General features: G+C 39.9%; 2 protein-coding genes and 1 long non-coding RNA gene across 3 annotated transcripts; 1 reads left to right on the top strand and 2 right to left on the bottom strand.

Moving 5' to 3' along the window:
- Nucleotides 1-155: 155 nt before the first annotated feature.
- On the bottom strand, nucleotides 156-8,847 carry mettl3 (methyltransferase like 3). Its single transcript, XM_037758434.1, has 11 exons — nucleotides 8,604-8,847; nucleotides 6,552-6,739; nucleotides 5,982-6,434; nucleotides 5,674-5,849; nucleotides 4,167-4,380; nucleotides 3,880-4,067; nucleotides 3,039-3,077; nucleotides 2,832-2,940; nucleotides 2,327-2,392; nucleotides 2,099-2,211; nucleotides 156-603 (listed from the first exon to the last, which is right to left on the bottom strand). Exons 1-11 carry the CDS (start codon nucleotides 8,701-8,703, stop codon nucleotides 489-491), a joined length of 1,761 nt encoding a protein of 586 aa, XP_037614362.1. The 5' UTR covers nucleotides 8,704-8,847; the 3' UTR covers nucleotides 156-488.
- A 39-nt stretch (nucleotides 8,848-8,886) lies between these two features.
- Nucleotides 8,887-15,636, top strand: ttc5 (tetratricopeptide repeat domain 5). The gene is made up of 10 exons (XM_037758435.1): nucleotides 8,887-8,905; nucleotides 9,235-9,337; nucleotides 11,108-11,240; nucleotides 11,325-11,536; nucleotides 11,796-11,946; nucleotides 12,050-12,141; nucleotides 12,229-12,432; nucleotides 13,868-14,082; nucleotides 14,193-14,337; nucleotides 14,423-15,636. The coding sequence occupies exons 2-10, from the start codon at nucleotides 9,275-9,277 to the stop codon at nucleotides 14,540-14,542; spliced, it is 1,335 nt and encodes a 444-aa protein (XP_037614363.1). The 5' UTR covers nucleotides 8,887-8,905; nucleotides 9,235-9,274; the 3' UTR covers nucleotides 14,543-15,636.
- LOC119481482 lies at nucleotides 9,069-11,439 on the bottom strand. Its single transcript, XR_005205200.1, has 3 exons — nucleotides 11,302-11,439; nucleotides 10,662-10,696; nucleotides 9,069-9,302 (listed from the first exon to the last, which is right to left on the bottom strand). It is a non-coding gene; the product is annotated as an uncharacterized LOC119481482 (long non-coding RNA).
- Nucleotides 15,637-16,141: the final 505 nt, after the last annotated feature.

Raw genomic sequence — 16,141 nt, 5'->3', positions numbered from 1 at the left:
ATGAACAGGTTTCTGTATTTGGCTAAAATGAACAAATATGAATGTTAAGCGTTGATCCCAAATGACTATGGAAAAACCTGCTGAAATTTTCTAAATTCAATGTTTGTCCTTTGATGCAAAAAAAATCATTAACAGTTATTCAAATCTACAGTACGTCAAAAGAAAAGTCTCTTTATTCTTTACTAACAAAATAATAACTAAAAATGTACATTAAAAATGTCTCCTGTGTTTTTGTTGATGGTGAATGTGAAGTTTTGCAGAATTAGATATACATACAGTAATATACAAACATTGCTCCTAAAGTAACACCAAAAGTGATTAACTTTAAAAATTTAAATTTCTTCACATATTGATCATTTCTTATCCAAGACACAGACAGTGTATCTTGTTGAGAACATTTATTTAAGAAATTAGTTCACTGGTATAAAAAAAATCAAAAACAGTCTATAGACAAACTTCTTCCAAACCTGTGACCACTGATAAAGTCATCACTGCATGTTTTTGGGTTTGGAGATAACGCCGTCTGGATAACGACTCTTAAATCGAGCCACGACATCAGGATCCAAGAGATGAATGCCATCGAGCTGGTTTCCAAGAGTTACCCTAGAGGCGGAGGAGAAAAAAAAAGGTCAATCAGTACATGTAAAATATGTAGAATAGTTACTTAGCCTTTAACTTCTTCCACCACTTGGAACGGCTGACTTTACTGTCTTTCAGAGGCTGTAGCAGGCTTTAGAGCGAGAGTGAAGGTACTGGTATCACATGAAGCTAGGAAGCCTATAGTAGTCATTACATTACATTTTTTGAAACTTGACCTCACTGTATAAAATGACCTGTGGTCACCTCTAAGATAATCACAGCCTGATGAAACTTTACAACCACAAACTAGAGACCTAGAGCAGTCAGAGGATGGATGGCTTTCCTAGGTATACTGACAATAAAGGGATTTCTGAGCAGTTTCCAGAACAGAAGTGCTCGCCATCCAATCGCTGAAAAATGCAATTCTTACAGAAATCTCCAAATGTCAAAAGTTTTTGATACCAAATCACAGTATGGCTTTTTCTATGATGTTCCTCAAGGTCTTGGTGTCTTGATGTGGTATTTTGGAGGGATTATTGATCATTTCTATCAATTCTCGAGTGGAAAAAAATGGTTAGATTTAGCACCAAATCTGTGTAACAAATAGTATCATAAATTGCTGCAACAACTTATGAGACATAATAGAGCATGGGAATGGACATCATATACTTCCATCATAATGTACTAAGGCCTTATACACTTTACACTTTATTTGAATTAATTAATATGGCTGTCAAAGTTAACGTGATAATAACGCGTTAATGCAAATTAATTTTAACGCCACTAATTCCTTTAATGCATTAACGCAACTTGTCAATTTTAGGTTGTAGCAGGCTCAGTTTTAGCTATAGTGAAGCTACTGGTATCATATGAGACTAGAAAAACTTAAGAATCCATTGGTATCACTCATGTCATACTAGCTTGAGGCTAAATAACGCTCCAAACTCCCGCTAAATTTTGGCAAGGAAATGGCCATTTTCAAAGGGGTCCCTTGACCTCTAAACTCAAGATATGTGAATGAAAATTAGTTCTCTGGGTACCCACGAGTCTCCCCTTTACAGACATGCCCACTTTATGATAATCACATGCAGTTTGGGGCAAGTCATAGTCAAGTCAGCAACATACTGACAGCTGTTGTTGCCTGTTGGGCTGCAGTTTGCCATGTTATGATTTGAGCATATGTTTTTATGCTAAATGCAGTACCTTTGTTGTTAATTGATTTCCAATAATAAACATATACACTCTCCGTTTAAGGTACATTTTGAACGGATAAAAAACGTGTGATTAATTTGCGATTAATCGTGATTAACTATGGACAATCATGCGAATCACGACTAAATATTTGAATCGATTGACAGCCCTACAAATTAATTTCAGATGATGTACACCACTTCTATGTGACATCTACTGCTGACCTGCCATCTCCCCCTAAAGACTCCCTGTCACCCCCTTAAAAAAGACAAAAACGGGTCTATGATAAAAAGGGGTTGAGTGGAATTAAAGCATGATAATATGTTACCAGTTGGGCTGGACGTTGTGGGGTCGGCCGAAAAGCTCGATCTTCCTGGTGCCGGGCGAGAGTCTCTCTATCATGCCGTAGATCTCATCTGGTTTGTGACTGGTGGAGCGGACCTGGAAAAGAGTGTTTGTAATGCAATGAGGAGATCTGTATCATATGTGAAGCAAACTTTTTCCGGCTGTAGAAATCATAAATACAAAAAGTAGGACAGAAGAAGTAAACAATTACCTCGGCCACAATGACGTCGCAGTCCAAACCTCGGTTGAATCCCTGAGGGTTTCCCTTTACACCCACCTGAAGAGAATGTACATTTTAGGCCTTTATCTGACCCACCATCAGAGGCACATTTAAATTACACATCAAATTATCTCATTGTTAAATTGTTTTTTTCTTTTCAGTTGTTTTCATGGTTCACACTTGACTTACTTTCGACTTTTTGTCAGTCATCTATGAAGCACCTTGAACTACACTAAACGGTATGAAAGGTGCTATACAAATACAGTTTGATTGATTGATTGATTTAAAAAGAATGAGCCTGTAGCAGCTTCATCTTGCTTCATAACACCTTCTAGCTATGGGGCAACCTCTCCAACTCCCAAGAATGAACACGCAACAAGCAGAAACCCCTGGAGGCAAGATTCCTCAAGCTTGGACCTCAGCAGTTTCATGCAAGCTCATACAGTATATGACAGATTCAAATGTATACAGTAAGAGGATACATGGACAAACATACCAGACAGTGCTCCTTCCCGTGGTTCAGCCAATGGCCTGTCCTTCCTGTGCGGATGATTCTCTGAAGCTGGTTGGTTTTCACCCAAATGATTTCATCAACTCGATCATAGCTGACGGATGAAAATAAATACATTAATAAAAAAAGCAGCAAATATATAAGAAATGAAATGGTGTCCTAACAAAGTGATGATGGTAGTGGAAGACTCACCCCCAAAGACTGAGACACTCTCTGCCAAGCTCCATGGCCCTGGAAGAAGAGGAGTTGAGCAGATGATGAGTTTGCTCCCAGAACGCACTGAGGATGGATTGTGATCCGATCGGCCAAACCCCCTCCGGAGGTGGCCAGGGGGCGCATTGTGACCACATTGAACACAAGTGTAAATTGAAAACTACGTGGGCGGATATACAGCTATCCAGAGTACCATTTTTTGGGGCTCCGGAGCTTCGGTAGTAATCAACAACTTTGGCCGGGTGTGTGTGTGGCAGGTTTCAACCTGCAGCACGCTTCCTGTCAGTGGACCGCCGTGACCAGAGAGATCATCGCGGTTGCCACCGCTCTGTCTGTGCTCAGCATCTCCTCTCATCATCCCTCTGTGTGTGTGAATGTAGATGTATCAAAGTCACTTTTTGGCCCTATCCCCCTAAACGGCGGCGTTTTGAGGCTCAAGTGTCCGTCCATTACACAACGCCTCTCCTGCAGTGCTGAGCTGCAAGCCTGTGCGTATGCAGCCTTCCTCTCAGCCCTTTCAGACAGAGCGATCGGATCTCAATGTGGACACTAAAGACACATTGATACCAGGTGTAAATGTAATCGGGTTAAATCATATCTAGATACTCTCAGACGTATTGTAATGCCTGGTGTAATGTCTTTGGTTGAAGGAGTAAAAGTCACATCTGAAGAAAACGTTTTTTTGTTAAGGTTTTTCGCTGAAAAAATTCAGCAACCACAAAACTCAAGCGACCAGGCAAGTTAGTGTTAAGTTCAAGGACATCTTGACATTGTAGGAGATCAAGTCGTGGATAGATACATGACTGATTGTTGTAGTTACCTGCCGGTGACCCAGAGGAAGAGGAAGCCGTCATCTTGGAGGATGGGGATGTTGAGTTTTCTCATCTCGTCGTCAGTCAGCGTACCGTAGGGCAGCTCCATGTGGATGTCCCACGGAGGGTCGGCCATCACCACAGCAAACTTCCCGAGGATGGACACGTCCAAGTAACGAATATCGCAGCAGATCCACTGCAAAGAAAAACACAACCTCTGTCAATTTCATAACCCGCTAAAAATATCAACATCCATCTGTCTCATCTTTCCTCATCGCTCCTCTCTCAGCCTCACCTGTGAGGGGAACAGTTTGCCCACGTTGCTGTCGGCGTCCCCTGCACAGAGGCCGAGCTCCGTAGTCCCGGCCTGGGGTCCCATCAGGCTCCCCTCGGCCTCTGGAGGGCTGTCGATCTCATAGTGGACGTACTTGCAGGTGTCCATGTGGAAACACGTGTTGAGGAAGGAGCAGTCGCCGAGGCTCTCGTCCGTGTGCTTGTTGATGATGCGACTGAATGAGAAAAGATGTGTCACAAAGTGAATCGGCTGCATAAACATGTTTGTGCAATGACATTATATTCTAACAACTTCAGATCTGAATAAAACCCCACAGAAATAAACCCCAAAACCTTCCCTACTTTAGCACACAAATTAAAATACAGGAAGGAAAATACACCAGTGTTTCCCAACCTTTATAAATTGTGCAAAACAACTCAAATTTCTCTGGTTCCAGCTTCTTAAATGTGAATATTTCCTGGTTTCTTTCCCCCTCTATGACAGTAAACTGAATATCTTTGAGTTGTGGACAGAACAAGACATTTGAGGACGTCATCTTGGCCTTTGGGAAACACTGATCAACATTTTTCACCAAACATTTTATAGACCAAACAAGTAAATGATTAATCGAGAAAATAATCAACAGATTAATCGACGAGGAAAATAATTGTCAGTTGCAGCCGTACAAAATTGTATGTATCAGAATCTGTTTTTGATCTCACATCTCATTATTCATCTTATGACCCCTAAGATTTATTTTGAGACATCTTTTGGGGGTTCCCAACCACCAGTTAGGGAACGATTGCCGCAGATCCATCATTTAAAATGAGTAGAAACTTTACAAATTATATATTTTGAGATGAAAACTAGATTCATTATCCTTTTCTATTCAATTAAAGTGAAACTCGTGTTGTAGCAATAAGGCCTTTCTGAGTTTGAAATTTAGACCTTCATTGACATTATTAGCAAAACGTCAATGTTTTGCAAGACCATTGTCAAAATGTAGCGTTTCTGATAGTAGTATATCTTTTAACCTTGATTATGGCGACCTCCTCAGGCCAATGGGAGTATTTCTCTTTTTTAAAAAAAAAATTCGGGCATTTTATGCCTTTATTCGATAGTTGTTGATTAATCGATTAGTTGTTTGGTCTATAAAATGTCAGAAAATGGAAAACCCAAGATGACGTCCTCAAATGTCTTGTTTTGTTCACAATTCAAAGATATTCAGTTTACTGTCATAGAAGAGTAAAGAAATCTGAAAACATTCACATTTAAGAAGCTGGAATCAGAGAATATTGGCTTTTTTTCAGTTTTGTTTTTTATACCGGTGGGCGATGGTCGGTGCCCTCACCCTCGGCCACCAGGGTGCCCCCTGTGTATTTTTTTAAACACTGAACTGCAATGCAAATTCATAATTTATCTGAATTAATTAAAAATATGTTGCTGCTGTGAAGTGTCTGATAGAAAAGATTTTAACAGTTGGGGTGACATAAATACAGACAAGAAAAGTTTGCTGAGGAACACTGACCGAAAGTGTAACTTGGTGCACGGCTGTGGCGTGTCCCCGGAGCGCACACACTCCTCTTTGGTCCCGTGGTCGCAGAACTCTTGGACTTGAGCTCGGCCGCGAGACCGGAACTTTAACACGATGGACTGCTCCTTAGCTGTGCTGGCATTGAGCAGCTCCAGAATCTCTCTGCTCACCTGGACATAAATACCATATCAGTCATCACACCTCCAAACTATCCTGTTACCATTAAGTGTAACTGGTTACAATGATACTGGGTGCTGTAAGAGACAAGAAGAGATATTTGTCGGCCTCCTCAACCTTCCTACCTTCTTGCTCTGCTGCTCTTTAGTGGACTGTTGGTTCAGGAGGCTCTCTATCTCCATGTCCAAATGGGACGACTGGCTTTTACTGCTCCTGCCCTTCTTCTCAGCCCCGCTCCCCGACGCCGAAGGCCCCGCCAGCTGTGAGGAGGAAGCCGGCGTCAGAGAGGTGAAGGAAGTGTGCGGAGGAGAAGCAGAGCTCTGAAGTGATGGCGAGAAGCCAGGAGCTCTCTTGTGGTGGGTTTGATCTTCTGCTTTTCTCTTGACTCCAGCCCGTTGGGCTCCAGCCCCGGACCCGATCATGGCCCATAGTTTTGTGTGGTCCACTGCTACCACGATTGAGGGGGAGGAAGAAGTAGAGGAAGAGGCTGAGGAGGGCTGCCGGACCTCGATGAGCTCCTGGGCAGAGAATTTAAGCAGCAGACTCTGGATGCTTCCATGACTGACAGCTGTTTCAGACTGTAAGCAAACAGAAGAAAAGAATGAAGCTGTTAATATAATACCAAGCTTAACATAACATATCTTACGTTCCTCTATAAAACATTTCTGTGCTTAGAGACCAAGACAAACACTCACACTGAGTTCATTTGTGATGGCAAGAGAGTCTGTTGGCAATGAAAGACTCAGGTCAGAGAGATATCCCAGCAGACTCTTCTCCAGTTCAGGGTCTGGTGGTTTTTCCGTCTCCTCCTGAGAGGGTAGCGGAGTTGACGGAGCCGGGCTGTCACTCCTGGCTGTGGAACCCTCTGTACTGCTTCCGCCATCTGACCGAAAGGAGACAACAGAGGTTAACATCCTTGTTTTGAAAAGGTTTTACAGATCATTTAGATATCAAATTAAAAAAGAAACAGTTTTCCATAACTTAACATAATCTTTCTATTTGTATTTCTTAATATAGAAAAACAACTTAACAATGATGAAAACATTGATCTTGTTATGAGTTGAATGAATTGTGTCAGTCTTCCTACCGTTGATATCAAAGCACATATAGTTAGGCGGCCTTACAACAAATGATGGGAGATGAAATGATTAGTCGATCAACAGAAAATTAACCAACAACATTTCTGATAATCGATCAATGTCATTTATCAAGAAGGGCAATAATTATTTGAGTCAAGTTTCTGGCAGGAGATTCTGCTTTTCTCTGTTTAATGTCATTGTAAGTTGAATATTTTTTGTATTGTAGACCATTGGATGGACAAAATGATTTGATAAGTCAATCGTCAGAAAATGAATCAGCAACAACTTTGACAACTAATTCATAATTTGTGATTCTTTAAACACAAATGCCAGAAATCCACTTGTTACTGTGAAGGTAAACTGAGTAACTTGGGGTTTTGGCACTGTTAGTGTTATTCAAACAAAACCTATTTGAAAATGTCATCTTGGACTTTGGGGAAATTATGATGGGCATGGGACTATTTTCCGATGTTTTATAGACCAAACAATTACTTGATTAATGAAGAACACAATCGTCAGTTAAATTGATAATGAAATTAATTAGTTACAGCCATGCCCTCAGTGTGCATTATTTACTTTAAATTACCATTGTTTTTATGGCTGGTGAGTGAAGAAAATATATCAGCCACTTGCATATTTTACCAGCATCTGGCTGGTGTTTGCCCCTACAAATTATAATCATCAAACCGCAAAAGTAAAATAGTTGTTTGTTTGTTTTTCAAACAATCCAACATGATTCACTTTGTAACCGTAGAAGTCATTTATATTATTATACACGATTTGTGCTACAATCAATTGCTAATTTATTTATTTATTTATTTATATATTTGCACATATATAAAACTGCACAAAATCCAGTCAATGAAAACAAAACCAAGAAATGTGTCAGGAGAGGTCAAGAAGCCACAGGCTTATACAAAGGACCTCCCCCTAAACCCCAGGAGAAAAAAAAAAACAATAACAAAAAAGGGAGAAAGATCTAAACTAACATAATTTTAAAAATACAACAAAAGTTAAACAACAACAAGAAGTACACAAAATGTGCAGAAAAACCTAACCAAACAGTGGAAAACAATCCAATAAAAACAATGAAATACAATACAAAAATGAATCATTTAACTAAAAGTATGGGAAAAAGTAGGGTGTAGTAAACAAGTCATGTGAGTTGAAAGTTTGACAGCTTCATATATATGTGGAATTTCATTTCATTCTCACTGTGCAATATCATTTTCCACTTGTGCAGTTTTGTTAATAGTCTGTTTATTGTCAATAATGTATATACTGCTCCTATTTTTATACTTCCTTCTATTTAAAAGGTTCATATTTTGTTACACTTTGTTTAGCTTTTTTTTTTTACTGTGTAAGCTGATGCATCTTGTTTTTTGCACTATCCCCTTTGCTGCTGTACACTGCAAATCTCCCCCACTGCAGGACTAATAAAGGAATATCTTATCTTATCTTGTTGACTAAAATTTGCTAGTAAAACTATGCATTTTAAGAGTGTGGCCTCAGGTAAAAGAAACATGGACATGTGTCTGCATTCTTGACATTTATAGACTCATTAATTAAGTGATTAATCGGATAAATACTCCACTGATGACCTAATAACAACATTGTTGCAGCCCTGCTGGTACCATGGCTGGTACCGGCTCTCCGGCCTGAACGTACCCGAGGACAGAGCAGGGTCTTTCCGCCGCCGCTGCAGCCTCTCCCGCAGAGAGTCCAGCTGCTTCTTGTGCGCCTGGATGTTGCTCCATGTGTCCGACATGACACGAGCTGGATTCAACACCAAACACCGCTCACACTGAACAAGTATTTAGAACAAAAGTTGGAAACACTGTCCGCCTTGTGTTGTTTAGTTTGGAGCGAATAATGTATGGTCCGTGGCGAAAAAGCTGTCGGAGCAGCATCTTGAGTGAGAAACGTTCCGGCTGACTGGTTAGTGGTGTAAAAACAAACAAACAATCCTGGTGGGTGTACTATCTGAAATAAATAAATTATCACACGTGTATCAGTCTGTATTGAAAGGTGTGTTTTAACAACGAAAAACGTGCCGATAAATATATATATATATATATATATATATATATGTTAATTTGTGAACAGGTTCTTTTATCGGACTCATTTGCGGTACGCACTGACTACTCCAACTTCCGGCGTCAGCGAAATTAAAAGCCTTATTTCCTCTGTGCTAAAATCCCCTTGCATTCGTGCTATTTCAGTAAATACATCCTTCATCACATTAACATTAGAGCAATAGATTTAATACTCATCTCGTAACTTGGTGCACTCTCCTCAGACTGCTTCTTCCAGGCTTGTTGCTGCTGCTGAAGCTAAAGATGGCGGAAGACGAGAAGAGCTGTGAGCCTGTGAAAGAGACAAACGAGCTGCAAATGATGAAGGTATCTCAATCTATATTACACCAATATCTCAATCTGTTGTCATGAGCTCAGTGTTGCCTCTTAATTTGCAACGCTGGACATCTCTAGGGAGGGGAGGAGGACAAAGGAGGACGGTCTGCAGGACAGATAATAATGCACACAGTGCACTTTAGACTAAGCTACTGGAGTTACCCTGCTCTATACTCATTTATAACAGTCTCTTCTGCACTATACTCATTCATAACAGTCTCTTCTGCACTATACTCATTTATAACAGTCTCTTCTGCTCTATACTCATTTATAACAGTCTATTCTGCACTATACTCATTCATAACAGTCTCTTCTGCACTATACTCATTTATAACAGTCTCTTCTGCTCTATACTCATTTATAACAGTCTCTTCTGCTCTATACTCATTTATAACAGTCTATTCTGCACTATACTCATTTATAACAGTCTCTTCTGCTCTATACTCATTTATAACAGTCTCTTCTGCTCTATACTCATTTATAACAGTCTCTTCTGCTCTATACTCATTCATAACAGTCTCTTCTGCTCTATACTCATTTATAACAGTCTCTTCTGCTCTATACTCATGTATAACAGTCTCTTCTGCTCTATACTCATTTATAACAGTCTCTTCTGCTCTATACTCATTTATAACAGTCTCTTCTGCTCTATACTCATTTATAACAGTCTCTTCTGCACTATACTCATTTATAACAGTCTCTTCTGCTCTACACTCATTTATAACAGTCTCTTCTGCTCTACACTCATTTATAACAGTCTCTTCTGCTCTATACTCATGTATAACAGTCTCTTCTGCTCTATACTCATTTATAACAGTCTCTTCTGCTCTATACTCATTTATAACAGTCTCTTCTGCTCTATACTCATTTATAACAGTCTCTTCTGCACTATACTCATTTATAACAGTCTCTTCTGCACTATACTCATTTTTAACAGTCTCTTCTGCACTATACTCATTTTTAATAGTCCTGTATCACAGTTGTTACCCTGCACTATATTCAGTTTTAACAGTTTTCTTCATCTCCTTGTATTTTTATATCTGGTATATTTTTTTTTGCACTTTATTGTCACCTTTTAGAAATGTATTTTATGTTATATAACAAATATGGTAGTTTAATTCTGTGACTGATTTGACTGATTTTTAGTAATGCGCTTCCATTAAGCTGGACAAAATCAAAGCAACAGAGAGGCTCTGATATCCTTACTTTTAGACCCAAGTGTGGGTCAAGCACTGAAAACACTGGATCCTACAATTCCCATATTGCAACTCAATCGCTTCTTTCATGAGACCCTCTCTGTCTGGTTAATGCTCACCTCTCACCATGTTCCCAGTTTGTATGGCAGGTTTTCTGTAAAAAAAAACAACAACAACAACTGTAGAATGTGGATCATAATGCACTTTTTTATGCTTCACATTTTGAATGTATTGATGTTTGCATATTATTTTACAATATATACCAAAGGTGTCAATAAACCAAACCAAAAACAACCATAGTAATTTTACTGTGCTGGAGTTTTGACAGTTTTATAATGTGACTTATTGATCAAAATCAAGATCACAAAAGTAGGTACCATACAGTATTCTGTTATATTGGTGCATCTCTAATGGAAGATGGCCCAGTTTTTCACCAACTCAACAGGCAGAATTTGCTGTGAGAACCGTGCCTTTTGATCTATTTTTAACCGTTAAGAATTCACAATCACTATTTTTCATCATCTACCCCTCCCCCCCCCTCCTTCTCCCTGTTGTCCCATCACAGGAGCTCGTGGATGAACTGTATAATTTTAGAGATTGCTATTTTGAGACTCACAGTGTTGAGGAAGCTGGGAAGAAACAAAGCGATGTCGCACAGGAAATGGAAAAGACACTTAAGAAGCTGGAGGAGAAAGAGGGTGAGTGCTACATTTTTACACAACAGCACTTCAGTCTTTACAGAATATAAATCACACTTACTGTATCTCTTTTGTTTCCCGTAGATCATTTCAAACACAAAACAGAGTTTCTGCTGCAGAAGGGCAGGTGTCTGAACGTAGCTCCTGACTTCAGTGCCGTAGCACAAGAGTGCCTTTCCCGCGCTGTGAAGCTGGAGCCCGGCCTGGTCGAGGGCTGGAACACGCTGGGGGAGCAGTACTGGAAAAAAGGAGACCTGATCGGTGCCAAGAACTGCTTCACCGGAGCCTTGCAACAGGTACATTAAGGACAGAAACAGAGAGGGACATAAGGTATTGTAAAAGTGTGCTTAGGTTAGAAAGTTTTTGTTTTGAAGGATTAAATATGCAACCTGTAGGTTAACATTTCTGGCACTTTATGTCAAGAGAAACTTTCCCATACTTAATGAATGTCTGAATGAATCACTTAGAGCTCCTGTGGAATTTCTTCCTATCTCTCCATGCTTGGTTTTACTTATTAACTCATCTGGCTTGTGCTTCTATCTCCCACCTCTGTAGAGCAAGAACAAGGTGTCTCTACGCAACCTGTCCATGGTGCTGAGACAGCTGCCGTCGGCGGACAGCGACGCACACAGCAAGCAGGTGATGGAGAGCGTGGACATGGCCCGACAAGCCGTCCAGCTGGATGTCACGGACGGGACGTCCTGGTGTGAGTAGAGCGTTTGGGTGCTGCTAGTAAGCAGAGAAGAAGAGTTAGAAGAAAGTGATTGTACAAATGATGTGCTGTCCTAAAATGTAATTGTTTTTTGCAGACATCCTGGGAAATGCCAACGTGTCCTTGTTTTTCACCTGCGGACAGAATCCACAGTTGTCTCAACAAGCTCTAAGTGCCTATGGACAGTCTGTGAGTGCTGAGCATCGAACATTAAAATCTATCGGGACCAATTGCACTATTGTACTAATGTTTTAGTCCTCTCTTCCTCATTTGTAGGAGAAAGTGGACAGAGCTGCCTCTTCTTACCCGGAGCTGCATTTCAACCGAGCCACTCTGTTCCAGTACGAGGAGATGTTTGGGTCCGCGCTCGGCGGCTATAGCCGAGCCGCGGCGCTGGACCCAGGCGGGGAGGAGCCTCCGGAGAGAGAGAAGCAGCTGCTGGCTTATCTGAAGAAAGTCACAGAACTCATACAGAACAAGGTATGGAGAAAAAAGCCTTAGCACTAGTTCCTGGCGCATAAGGTGATGTCTTTGAATGTCTTGTTTCGTCAGATCAGCAAAGATATTAGATTACCGGCATAGCAGAATAAGAAAATCACAAAATATTCTCATTTGAGAAGCTCGAACCAGGGAAAAATGTACTCAGATTTACTCCAATTGGTTGCAAATTAATTAGTCAACCGGCCATTCAATTTGTCATTGATCATTTTAGCTCTAGTAGAATCTTTCTATATTTCTTGCCAACAAAATCTCAGTTTAAGAATGACATATTTACTGAAAATGTTAGAGATTCCCGCGTTGAAACATAAAATTAAATCCACTTGTTGATTTAAGATTGGAAAGAAATAATAAGAACTCAAATAATGGAGTAAAAGAAAGCTGGGGGAAGTTATGTTATTAGGAAAAACAAATATATACACCTGATTGGGCTGTCAAAGTTAACGCGATAATAATGCATTAAGCAAATTTGTTTTAACGGCACTAATTTCTTTAACGCATTAATAGATCTTTCAGCGGTTGAACCATATCATAGTAGCTTGTCGCGAAGGAGGCTAAATAACACTCCAAACTTGCGCTAAATTTTGGCGAGGGAAAAACTGTCATGACCATTTTCAAAGGGGTCCGTTGACCTCTGACCTCAAGACATGTCAATAGAAATGGGTTCTATAGGTACCCATGAGTCTCCCCTTTACAGACATGCCCACTTTATGATAATCACATGCAGTTTGGAGCAAGTCATAATCAAGTCAGCCCACTGACTCACTGACAGCTGTTGTTGCCTGTTGGGCTGCAGTTTGCCATGTTATGATTTGAGCATATTTTGTATGTTAAATGCAGTACCTGTGAGGGTTTCTGGACAATATTTGTCATTGTTTTGTGTTGTTAATTGATTTCCAATAATAAATATGTACATACCTTTGCATACAGCAAGCATATTTGTCCACTCCCATGTTGATAAGAGTATTAAATACTTGACAAAGCTCCATTTAAGGTTTATTTTGAACAGATAAAAAAATGGATTAATCGCGATTAAGTATGAACAATCATGCGATTCATTCCGATTAAATATTTTAAATCGATTGACAGCCCTAATAAGAATTCAATGGAGTAAAAGAAAGCAGGAGGAAATGATGTTATTGGGAAAAACAAATATATATATATATGCCTGAACTTGTTTCAGAGAGAAATATCATAATATAATATTGTACTTTTAGCATCACCTCCTTTTGTTTTTTATATGTTGTCTTGTCTGTTTTTTATTTATTTATTGTATAAAATGTCATCTTTGGCTTTCCTTGGCATAAAAATTGTCATCAAGATGACAAAGAGATTTAATTGTTCACCACTAGGTGGCAGAAAAGTATAGCCGTATGTCTTGTTTTGCTCCTAACCTTCAGTCTCTCCATCTCTTCAGGGGAAGGTGAAGGCGCGCCGTTTAAGGACGATGCTCTCTAATCTCAACACGTCTGCATTGGGTCCCTGCTCCTCCCCTCAGTTCCGTTCCCCGACGGGCCGCGTCGGCAGCCTGGAGCCTCGAACTCTCTCCTCCCTCACGCACGGTCATAACGCCGGGGTGGCTGCCCTGGGCAAGGTGGTGTTCAGCCTGGCCTCTGAGGGTCACATGGCCTTGTGAGTGCAGCTTATTTTATCATTACTAGCTCCATATGCTGTGTACTTCAGTGTTGCTGCGATAGTGGAAAAAATTCTACATTTTTGGAGTGTTTCTTTTTTTCTTCCAGTACGTTTGGCATGGTCGACAGCGAGGAGTCATGTATAGTGGTGATGGTGTACAACACAGCGGACAGCTGGGGCGTCCTGATAGGAGACACTGTAGTCATTCCTGAACCGCAGCTCAAACGAAACAGCATAACACATAAAGACGAGGTCAGTGTTTCATATGAGCAGTTCAAACTGTAAAGAATAATGTCTTTCTAAATAGTCTGACTCTAACATTTCCTCTGTCCGGCAGTCGTTTGACTTCAGAAGTATACGAGTGGACTCTCCTCTGCGCCTCATCGTCAACGGCAAGAAACAAAACGTCCAAAGTCAGATCGCTGCCTCTGTCAGCTACAAGCCGAAGAGCGAATGAGCTGAAGAGGAAATGCAGCAGGGGGGACCAATTCTCTTGTGGATTTTGAAGAAGAGTGCGGATAATTTGAAGCTTCCAAATTTTGTGCCTGTTTCATTTGTTGTTTTGTAAATAGTTGTCAGCCTTTTTCTTTGTCTTTAGATGGACAGTTTGTTTATATTTATAAATTTTTTGTTTTTGTATTTTGTTGTTGAGACAAGTTCTTTTTTTTGTATATCAATGAACCTCAGAATTGTGACCTAAGTTTACCCTGAACAAAAATCCCTCTATCTTAAACATATTGTTTGTGTGGTGTCTTAACACAGCAGTTTTCAAATTGGGGTCATCAGGGGTCCCCAAAAATGTTGTTTAAAATCTACTATTTAATTAATTTAAAGGAATATTTCACCCACAAAATGACTATTTGTATATCTATTACTCACCACGTGTCACCTGAGCATACGACTGGATAAACAAGACTTGGATTATACTGCACGAGAACTGCGAGAGTTTGTAAAACGGAGTTTTTAGATTTGCTGTTGTTAAGCATGGACACCATTTACTTCAATTCCTCAAGAATTTACTACATTTTTTAATTCTCCGTTCATCGTGGAGTCATGTGAGAGAAACAACGTTTTCTTCAAGAATTCACGCTTTGAGTAATTAATATGTAAATGGTAATTTTGTTGGTGAAGTATCACTTTGAAAGGCATTTTTCACAGCAGACATTTTGACTCGTCATAGTAAGAAAAGTGCAAGGGTTACTAGTAACATTAGCGATGGCTCTGCTCTATTCAAGTGTCCCTGTGAGTGACAGTGAGCCAGCGTGCACGATACCAGGACCCTGAAGCTGAAGCAGCTAAATGGATCATTTCATCATTTACACCGGTGTTTTTCCAGCTGTGACATTTCAAACATGTCTTCTGTGAAAAACGCCCGTTGATCAGAGGTTTCGCTACAATCTCTATCTGGTATCACTCATCAAATCTACAAAAGAAACATATTCTTGTGGTCTGGGTTGGCCTGTTTACCAGCTGCTTCGGTTGTTTGTTATGCAGGGTGAAACCTTACACTTCCAATCAACAACCAACCAGTTACTCGGGTTTAACCCAGATTGCCCAAATTGTTCACACAGGGTTTATGACAGACCTTCAGAGCTTTGGTGAGAAATATTCAAAAGTATTCGAAGCTTCGTGGTGCGGCACAGCGCAGCATTCTGACATGTTCTTCTGTCTGTCTCTGGCATAATGTCATAATGATTAATGTTGAATATGAATAATGTTGTGGGATTATTCCTTATTTCATGGGCTATTTTGGAATTTATACATTATTATTACATACTTTATTTTATTTTTGATTTATATAAAAAACAAACGAAGCACTCAAATACTGATTTGGAGTTCTATTACCATGGCAACGGTCGAAGCTCAGTATCAGTAAAGGATACTGTATGATTCGATTTTTAGTTTCTATAAATACCAATGTAGAGCTTTTTTTTAAAAACATTTTTGGACCAAAACAAGCCATCAATTGTCTTTACTTAGGTTAATGTTAGACTAATCCCTTAAACTTGATACTTTTCAGATATTAATCACACATGAAAATACTGACATGAACACG

This window comes from Sebastes umbrosus, chromosome 22 (genome assembly GCF_015220745.1).
Source record: "Sebastes umbrosus isolate fSebUmb1 chromosome 22, fSebUmb1.pri, whole genome shotgun sequence".
Lineage (NCBI taxonomy): Eukaryota > Metazoa > Chordata > Actinopteri > Perciformes > Sebastidae > Sebastes > Sebastes umbrosus.
This window is presented reverse-complemented; position numbering and strand designations above follow the sequence as displayed.